General features: G+C 44.6%; 1 protein-coding gene across 1 annotated transcript in view; it reads right to left on the bottom strand.

Annotated features, from left to right (window-relative positions):
* LOC135826708 (uncharacterized) overlaps positions 1–9645 on the bottom strand; it is a 12518-nt gene extending 2873 nt beyond the window's left edge. Inside the window, exons 1-4 of the mRNA XM_065339310.1 lie at positions 9503–9645; positions 3963–4125; positions 1032–1180; positions 133–295 (exon numbers count right to left, since the gene is read on the bottom strand). Of these exons, the coding sequence (XP_065195382.1) occupies positions 133–295; positions 1032–1180; positions 3963–4125; positions 9503–9622 (595 nt within the window). The 5' untranslated portion in view covers positions 9623–9645. The remainder of the gene's footprint in view (positions 1–132; positions 296–1031; positions 1181–3962; positions 4126–9502) is intronic.
* Between the last annotated feature and the right edge of the window lie 1185 nt (positions 9646–10830).

Here is a 10830-nt window from a genome sequence, read left to right as displayed (position 1 = left end):
CAGGCTGATATCATGCTTTCTAGGTTCTCTCCAATACGGTGACGAGCATCTTTTCCTGATTTGAAAATTTGAGAATAGGCAGTAGTGAGTGGAGTCTGTACACATGTTTAAAAACAGAACATTATCTCATACCTTTCGCGCATATGAATGGCTGCTTGGCAGTTTCGGATTGGTGAGACGTTGTATTTGCGACACCGGTTTCAAGATGAAGTGTGCTGGCCGACTCATTCATTCTACGAGGATTGACTAACCAAATGTCGGAGATGTCGCTGTGGAGAAGGAAATCTGTAATAGCCTGTATGGTCACGCGAGGAGAAAGATGGGAATATGGAAGAATATGAAAAGCATTTAAATAACCGACGAGGAGACAACAGTCGTAAAATAGCAATGAAAAATATCAATTGTGCACTCATAACCATGTATAAACAATTAAAATGAAACAATTCCAGAACGTTTTCGTGTGACCATCATCAGTGGAACATCGTCACATAGTAAGAATCACTAAAACAACCAGTTATATAGCTAGAGTAATATGAAAAAGAAGCGTGAGAATGCAGCACAGCTAGCGGTTATGCATAACGCGTGTAGTGTGAACCTTTGCAGTGTATCTGAGAATGGTAGCAGTAGATGAATGTGGCGGCTGTGAGTGCGTGTGAACAAAAACTGGTGAGTGCGTATTATTTAAAAAGTGTGAGTGCTACAACATTTTCTTTTTGCTTGCATAGAACAGGGTCACGTGTGCGAATATATACAGCTTCCAACACCTGCAACTGCTTAAAGAAAAGCGCGTGACAAATAACACTAAACCAGGAATCGTCAAACAAATTCTTTAAGTTTCCAGTCGTGTTTTGAGCCCATTTCGAGGTGGTCCCCAGGTCCAAGGTGTCCGGAAGTTGTGTACTGGGTCCTTTTGCATGGTTGTTGTAGAACCGAATGGAAACTAACTTGGAAAATTTGAGCGAAATTGGAGGGATGGCCCAGCCTAGCTTTTATGGTTCTCACAGACATGCTCTCTTAAAAGGGTTACTCACCATGAAACATGGGTAATGCTTGCGAAGCTTGTGAGCTTTTTGTCGCAAAATCTTCATCCCAATGGAGTTGCACTGCGAAACGGCAGACGAAAATGTGGCTGGCTGCGTATAGAGTCTCATGTTATATCCACCACAGAGAATACTATCAGCTGTGAATCACAAAAAAAAGACGAAAATTAATAGCATCAACAATTTGCTCAGAGACAGCAATGCGATTTTACTGAGAAGAAGGACACACTTCAGGCTCCTGAACAATATCAAGAAAGTTGTTACCAGTATACTTTCACGGCGAAAGGAGGGACGTGACAGCAGGGTGACGGCCGAGTTGAGTTCAATGGACCCGGTCAGGCGGGATGTACGAGACAGAGAGAGTGCAGAGGAAGCGGAGGATGGAACGGACGGCGAAGGGAGCAGTGAGTCGGAGAGCAATGATGGGAGTGATGGTGAGAGTGACGGTGAGAGTGTTAGTGTTGTGCGTAAGTTTCGTGGTAGCAAGTCTTCAGTGTACAATCATCTGGTAGCTAGTCCTGATTGTTGCAATTCGTATTCCGACTCTTCGTTCACTGTATTGTACCGTGGTCGTCATGGTTATGGACTACAGTTAAAAGTGTTGGAAGCTATCTATTAGCGTCTGTATAAGCCTAATTTGTGCGTACAGAAAGATAGTATAATTGGGTTGAAATTGTTCAAGTAACGTGTCGTGTTTGGTGCGGCCAAGCTTGGACGTTAATGTTCTAGGTGTAATGTACTGATGTTATGTGTTAGCACTTTGTACTTCCTTTTTTCTTTCTCTTGTTTGTTCATTTTTCCATTCGCAAGTTTATTGCTAGCACACGCATTCGTTATTGCTCCCGCTTTGATTGTTAAAATTCACACCTGTAAATTTCACTGCTGTTGTTCTTAGTGTTATTTCTCTAACTTAGATTTTCTATAATAGTTCAATTTTGTTTCAGTGTCCTTTAGTCCAACGACGATTCCTGATGAGTGTTGTACGAAAACTTGTTTGAATCCATATTTTTTCTCTACACCATTTCTTCATATTTTCATCGTTTTATTGCACATCGTCTCCACCGTTATTTTACATTGCATGAATAAAGTAAACAAATGTTGGTTCCGCTAATTTTATTGATTGCGGTTAATAAAATTATTAATATTGTGAACATCAATGTGGAGAAGTCTGACGACTATTCGCACATTGACCGAAAGATAATACATGTATGTGAATTGTCACACCACGTTCGAAACAACTGAAATTCAGAACTACGCCCAGCGCAAAAGCACTTGCTATCTTTAGTTGAGAAAAATGTCAAAAGCGTTGTCGATCACAATCCTAGCCATTTCGAAACAGAGAGAGAGTCCCACAGAGATGCCAAACAGACACATAGACCAAAACCTCTTCCCCAGAACACACACAGCGCCAACTCCGAACAACAGACACCCACACACACCTATATTTAGGTTGCGTTTGTTCGGTGCCATTCCGCCACCATTCCAAAGTCATTCCGCCGTGTTTTGATTCCGGAGCGTTTGTTTGATGCACTGGACAGCGTTTGTTCGGTGCAATTCCGATTCCGGTCGCAGAATGAAGGGGGCAGAATCGATTCTGGCGATTCCTAAGAAAAAAGTGGAATGAGGTCTCATTCCGAGCGGAATGAAAATGTGCGGAGGGGCTTCGTGAAGTTCGTCATTGCTGCATACCTCCACAACAAAACTTCAAATGCGATTATCGATATACAGAAATGTTGGCAGACATCGTCCATGGGCATCGGCATTGTAACTTGTTCGTGGTATTTTGACCCTTCGCTGCCTGAGAAAGTGTTCATCCGGGATCATTGATGAACTGGAAATAATTATGCCATCACACATCCGCTCTTCATCGTCGTCGAGCAGGGCCTCTAGAATCACAAGGAGACGAGCCAGAACAAAGTGACCCAAAGAGGCACCAATCACAAGGAGGCGAGCCAGAACAAAGTGACCCAAAGAGGCACCGAGCCTGTCACTTCACTTCTTCTTTCAACAGTGCCTCGTCTCTGTCAAATAAACACGAGAGCTAGCGACGTTTCTGTGACTGATACGAGGTCGACCGGTCGTATAGCATGATGAAGTAGTGGCCAAACGCCGCCTGCAGGCACCTTTGGTTAGTTACGATCGCTCGTTGATCTACGCCGTGTTTGGCCGCTCCTTCATCATGACTGTCGTAGGAACATGCAGAAACTTACGGAAGCATAATACTACCAGGACTGGCATGTAGTAGTCTTCGCAAGGCTGCATTATTTGTGCAAACAACAGGACCCAGTGGTGCAAAACTTTTGCCAGATTCTCGAACCCATGCCAGCGCGTTTGTTTGCTACGCTCATTCCGATTCCGCGATGGGTACCGACGTCACTCCATGCCCATTCGGGAATGACCGAACAAATGCAACCTTAGTCTAATAGAGTGGATATGGCCAGCGACATCCAAAAAAACATAAAACATGACATGGTGTGCAATGACAGCAGCGGTTGGAAAAATCAGTACCGGTAGTAGAAAGCCAGGCGCCTGATGATGGCATTGTCCAAGAAACTCTGAGCTACGCCACACTGTATAACACTCCTCTTTTGTTACTTTTTGTGTCCGTATTTACCACGACTCACTGGCCTTTAAACGCTAGAAGTGCAGTTGTAAACCCTACTCAAGCCAGCTGAGTTAACATGTGGTTGACACAACCATGGCGGATGAGCGAGAGCAGTACCAAAAGGCAACATGAAGGAGAACGACTACCCACCACCTCCCATACAAACATGCAAATATAGAGGATTCAGGCCGTAATGCTGTTTCAAGACGGTTCCAGGCTACGGTAACGAGAATCTTTTCCTTATTTGAAGAATTTATGAACCGGAAGTAGTGAGGGGAGTCTCCACACATCTTTAAAAACAGAACAATATAGCATACCTTTAGTCGCGCATATGAATGGCTGCGTGGCATTTTCGGATTGGTGAGACGTGGCTGCGAGACTGGTATTGAGGTGAAGTGTGCCGGCCGACTCATTCATTCTACGAGGATTCAATAACCAAATGTCGGAGATGTCGCTGTCGAGAAGGATTTCTTTGATATTCTGTATGGTCACATGACGAGAAATATAGAAATATATAATATACCCTGAGCTGGAGTGTATATGGAAAATATACACCAAATACAAACTGAGGCCGTATATTTTCCATTTATACCTTGCGCCATATACACCCACACTCCTAGGCCAGATCTCCCTTAGTGGTGTATTATCTCCATATACATCGCTAAGGGAAATTAGCAGTAGTTGTCGGCGAAGAACAAGCCATTAGGAGGCCACACACGGTGAATATGGAGAGGTATAATAAATATAATTATTATAACAAAGGGACCCTGTGTAAATCGAGATATATACACCAGTTATAAAAACCTCGGCTTCGCCTTGGTTCATATACTGGTGTATATATCTCCACATACACTCGGTCCCTTCTTTTAATCTATACATACCCTCCAGCGAAGGGTATATCCGACTTATATCTACCTCAGTCTGAATCCTAAAAAGCAGTATATACTGTATTAACAGTATTCAATTCTCTACAGTGGTGGATATTACCAGCAATTATTGTTTCTAGAAAATACAGTGAATATACACTGGCCGAGGCTGTGTGTGATGAATGGGGTGTGTATTAATTAAGTAGGTGTAAGGTATCATACAGAAAGAGTATGAGAGGTGTTTTATAACAGAACTTTGCAGGGATCATAGTAGCTGGCCTGTCGATCATAACTATATTGAAGGTAGTGGCGTTGCATTTGCGAAAGTCAATTTTTGATCGCCGTGAACTTGGACATTGTGCGCAGCGCATGCTCATTCATGCGCGAAAGAGGTCAAGAGCAAAGAGTGTACTTCACGCCCCAGTACATGCAGCTTGCTTGTCACATACACTCAGAAACACAGGGTACATGCAGGGCAAGATAACTCCAGCTGCCTTGTTCCAAGGCACCCTACACAACCAATATGTGTGGTAAGAGGGCACGAACAACAGAGATACATGCAGGTGGAACACTCACATAATACTCATGCGTACAGTCAAACACCCACACCCAAACACAAACAAACACACATACCCAGACAGCCACACAAACACACTCGAACGCCGCAAACGCACACAAATACACACACACATCAACATGTACACTGCGCATTGTGAGAGCATGCATAGTATTCGTTGCTCTAACTTCTGTCTTACATTCCTTGTTGCACCCGCCGGCTACCATGGCTCATTGATGGTCTCCCGACATGTAATACATTCCCTTTGACTTTGTGTCACCGCCAGATCCTTTTACTTCTGGTGTCCGTTTCATGTTCAGCTATTGCTCGCTTCCACGCTGGCATGCAACTGGCGTGCTCTCATGCGTACAGTGCGTACAACGAAGAACTACATCAGTTCCAGTTAGTTTTTAGAGTTGGCCGTGGAACAAACTTGTGTTTTTCGCTCTCCCACATTCTCTGCTTCTTCTCCAATAATTATATGAACACTGTTCGCCAAAGAACTCGTTGTGGACGTTGTTGTGAGTGCGTGTCCGGGAGTGAGTTGGGGCGGTCGTGATTATCTAACAGCTTGGTGCCGAAACCCGGTTTGGTGGAGTAGCAACATGCAGTTTTCGCATGCAGTCCAGCGCGAATCAGATGTGGCATGCAGAATATTTACCAAACGCAGACCTTTTTTTAGGAAATTGATATATTCACCCAGGGGGAATGGCTGAAATTTCCTTGCAAGGAAATGGTGATCACAGGCGACTTGCTAAACAGAATGGGATCCTGTTTGGTATTTTGGCTGCCCATTTTCTGGAATCGATTTGTAACATTCGTTGAAAGGTGCGAAGCCGTTTTCGTTCCAAACGACAGGGTTTGTTCAGGGCTGAAAATGGCGACCATGCCGATCATTACCACGATCTCCGAGGTGAAAATCCCTGGATTTGACGGGGAAAGCTCTGGATTTGATGGTAAACCCGACAGAAATACTTTGTGCTATTTGTTGAGAGGTGGCAAGGCATTTGACAGAAGCGTTCGTGTTCCACGTGGCGCGAAAGGCGACCATGTTTGTTCTTGGGAATTTCTGCATTTCTGACGTATCGGCGTGCATATGGCCGTTGTTCCAGCTATATCAATAATAATTGTCAGCAGTGGATAGGATTTTGTTTGAGTAGTCGAGTGGAGACGTGGATTGGTTGCGACAGGAAATAGGAGTGGCTCCCGAGGATGGCGAAAGCCAAATCTACCCAAAGCCGACTTCACTATCGCCGATCTTCTGGCGGCGCATTTTCACTTAGTTGCTTCAACAAACGGCACAAGCTGTGGACATCGTTAGATGGTACTAGCCTATCAGTGTACCCAGATTCTCTACCGAAGCATTAGCTTGAGTCACATTTCTCTCTAGCTCTCTTTTGGTCTCTCGCATTCTCTCTAAAAGTGTTCAAACTTAAAAATCCGCGTTGAGCTGCGTCGGAGAGTCGTAAAATACTAGTCGTATTCACCGGGCTGCATTTTCGCCGGTTTTTGGCGATCGCCATTTTTTTCTAGTCTGCCATCGACTCGTTCAAAAATCGATTACATCATTGACTGCGCAAAGCCCTACGTAGTGTCTGCGCTGATATCCCTAACTCTAGCCCTTTATTGGCCGAATAAAATACACAAGCCCACGCAATCTCGCCAAACCTGTACCTAAATTGGACACAACTTTGGTTTGCACTGGACAAATTCCACAATCTTGGGCATCCTGGAAAGGCCTTGGCAAGAGGATCGCAGTGGGCCTGCACTCGACTCCAGGGAATGCACTGGCCCAGCGCTGCAACAGGAAAGGTCCACCACCGCTGGGCTCACGCTCGAGGTCTACCTCTATCCACTATTTCACTCCTGTTGCTCGTATCAAACTCAAAACTTTCCCAGAAGCTCACGGGAATTTGCTTTTGAAGTTGAATCGGTGTAGCCTTGTCAACAGATTACAAAAACAGGGAAAATCCCGACCGTTGATCCACGTGTCGCACACTTAGCCCAAATCCCGGGATCAACATTACGAATACTATAGTTCAAGAAACGCTCATTCTATCGCTTTAATAACCCTTTCAGTGCCAATGACGAGATAACTCGTCCTACAGACCCCCACGCGATTGGCCAAGGACGAGATATCTCGTCCTCGTAGTGCGCACTACCATAATCTCACCGGCCATGCATTACAATCTAGCTTGGCCGATTGTGGCTCTTCGAGGGGAAACTAGGGGTTTTCCCCTACTGAATAAGACCTCACTCGCCGTGTTTGAGTAAGTACGGGCGCGGGAGTATACTTTCAGAGCGCTCGGGCGAAAAACATATCTCGATTTAGAAACAATTAGATTGACGGAATGTACATTAGGTCTCTCTAGCTGTCACTCAGACACTGTGAGTCGCCGCATGTCGGCTGAAGAGGTGCTCCAGTCCATCATGGACTCAGACATTGATGACTGGAGCTGCGATAGTGAAGGCGATGACTGGGATGCGGACATAGCCGTCCGCGATCGTGACGGAACAAATTTCGCGGACAAGTCCGCCTTGGTCGATGTCGTGCCTACTGCCGTTGTCGCCTTGGACGGCCCTGAGGATATCGGAAATGTCGATGTGGAGTTTGAGCAGGGCGCAGCAGCACAAGCTACGTCAGCAAGTAGCGAGGTCAGACGCGTGACCAGTTCACGGACTTCGCTTGTCGCGCTTGGACCATCCCCGGCCCATTGAAAATCGATGATGTCATGGCACATAGGTTTTTACTCGATTTTTCGATTTTTACGGGAGGCATCAAAACTGACCTGCGTTTGAACTTCGCTTGTGCAGTCTCCTTGCTCTTTTTGGGCGATTTCAAGTTTCTAGTCCTTTGGTAAGGATATGGAGCAATGCCTCCACCCGTTCGCGCGGCGTCCAGACGTTTCTCTGTCGACGCGCTGTCTCTCGCTTTTTGCCAATATTCGAGGGCGGGTTTCGGTCCTTGCGCCTCTTGTTACGCCTTAGGTTGTTGCTGCATCGTGTTCAGCGCCCCCTAATCCTTCGGACTACCAAGTTTCATTGGCGTAACAAGAGGCGCACCGACGTTATGGCTCCCGACTGGTGTCACTGTCCAGCAAGGAGGATTGCTTTGGGAAGGCATGTGCACCAATCTAAAAAGCAACAGAAGCAAGCGAATCGCCATCAATCCGATTAAACTTCGCTTGCGTCTGGTGTGCAGCATTTTGTATCTATTCAGAAGCTTGTTGGTGATGAAGGTAAGGAGATGGCTACTTCAGTCCCAGTCCCAGGTACTGTTTCGGAAAGCTATGTCTTTCTTACAAAGTTTTGTCCAATTGTATGCATCATTTCAGAAATGGAAACTAATTCCAAATTTCCAATGCTGTCAGTGTTACTCAATCAAGGCAACACTACAAATAGTTGTCAGCCAAACATAACCTGTGTGAGAGAGAAAGTGAGGAACGTTCACTTTCACACAGACCATGTCTCTAACAAAGTCTCTCTACTGTACTACTCCAGAACAAACAATACGTTCGAGCACAATTGTGTTTTCAAATTCCTGATCGTCTGCAGAAACTTGTCTTGAGAAAGCGCTTCTTCCGACATCCTCCATCAACAGCAGCCACCGCTCCCGTTGCCACCAACTCGTCATTGGATCCCCAATATCTTACCATCACCGGTTCACAGCAAATAGTACATGCACTGGCGATCCTTGAAGACAATTGCACATTTCCCTTCTCTGCAGAGGAACAAACATTTTCTCTTCAGAAAGTTTTCGGCTCGAGTGCTGCACGCAGCGGTGCCGCTAGCCGCTAGCATAGCGAAGTACACGCACGTGACACGCGAGATTACATCATGCACTCTCCGTCGCGACTTGGGACCCGAGTGCCGGGTGCCATTTTTCGAGCTCCCACGCGTACATTCGTCGCGACAAAAAAATCACGTAGTCGGGCTCCTTTCAACACCCATAACTCTCTTCCAGTTGCTCTAACCCAGCCCAAATTTTAGATTTGAACGCCTGAAGCTCTAAGCTTTCCGTAGATACCCAATTCGATAGGGTTTTCCAAAATTTAATTTTCGCCTGACCTCGCTACAGCAAGGGACAAAAAGTGGGTTTGAGTTGGTACGACTAATTTGAAAAAAATCAGATTTTTATGAAATGGCCCGGCCAACAGCGTACATCTGGCCTGGCACTGAAAGGGTTGAAACAAATGTTCAAAGTTACAGCTGACAGTTTTATCTTCGACCTACATATCAATCTATCCAAAAGACCGCGATTTGACCAAAATACGATAATTTCAAAATGCCTTCCCCATCGAACATCGGTGCTAGATCAATGTATGGGTCAGCCAATTAAGGGCAAGTAATAGCCGCACTTCCAGAATCCTTGAAGAAAATACCTCGCTTTGGCGACAGATATTTACATAACATGTCTTATAGAAGGCTTACTCACCATGAAACACTGGTAATCCTTGCGGAGCTTGTGAGCTTTGTATCGCAAAATCTTCATCCCAATGGACGCGCACTCTGAATGGGCAGCCGAAAATGTGGCTGGTTGCTTATAGATTCTCATGTGATATCCACCACAGAAAATATTACCAGCTGTGCATTACAAAAAAGACGAATATTAATATCATCAGCAGTTTGTTCTGAGACAACAATTCGATTATACTGAGAAAAAGGACACACTTCAGGCTCTTGAACAGCATCTCGACAGTTTTGACCAGCACACTTTCATGCCTTTTAGTCAGATGAGATACAGACAGAATCAAATAAACAAGGACAATGGATTAAGAGTCAAGTGGAGTAGAGAGGTGATAGAAACAGTGCAAGGAAGAAGAGCTAAAACAACAGCGACCAATGCGTGACACACGTACATAGAAAGAAATGGAGGAAAGGCGCAAGTATGAGGAGACTTGAGGAGGAGTGAGGAGTGTGAGGTTTCTATCACCTCTTGTCGAAGTGTTTAGAAGTATTATAATGATTTGTGTTTCATTTTTTTTCTTCTTTTTTTCTTTCTTTTTTTACTATGTTCACATAACCGTGTTTCAATGTAATTTCACGGGCACGATATGCTTGACAATTACAGGTGCATGAAGCTGTGTGTATTCGTCTGTATAAGCCAGTTCTGTGTAGGCAAAAGCAGCATGTAGTAGCACTCAAGTTATGTTCGTAAGTTCACACATTTTTTATTTGTGTTAATGTTCATATGTCTCGTAACTATTATCTCACCTCGTTGTTTCCGCTCATATTTTTAGCACTTTTTTGGATAATTGTATCACTCCAATAATCATTAATTTTATTGCTCTGCTGTACATTTTTATTCATAAGTCACGAAAATCCACAGATGAGAGTGACAAAAAAACCGAAATTAATAATTTTGTTAAATCTCTTTTGAGACTTCTATGTTGTGTGGCACGACCGGGGAACTAATATTATTCAATTCTATCATTAAATCATTGTCTCCACATCGCTTAGCTGTATTCTTGTTCTACTTAATATTATTATGAACATCAATATGGAGAAGTCTGAGCACTCTTCGCACATTCACTTCAAGGCATAACATGTATATGAGTTGTCACATCAGGTTCAAAATAGCTGAAATTCAGGACTATGGCCAGCGCAAAAAGCACTTGCTATCTTTAGTTGTGAAAGCCAAGAGTGTTGTCTATCAAAATCCTAGCCATTTCGACACAGAGAGAGTCCGACAGAGATGCAAAAACTGACACGTAGACCCTAAGCCATTTCTCCCACACACACATCCCCAACGCCCAACAACAG

The sequence above is a fragment of the Sycon ciliatum genome, chromosome 10 (assembly GCF_964019385.1).
Source record: "Sycon ciliatum chromosome 10, ocSycCili1.1, whole genome shotgun sequence".
In the NCBI taxonomy this organism is placed as follows: domain Eukaryota; kingdom Metazoa; phylum Porifera; class Calcarea; order Leucosolenida; family Sycettidae; genus Sycon; species Sycon ciliatum.
Note: the sequence above shows the minus strand (reverse complement) of the source record. Positions and strands in the feature narration are given on the sequence as shown.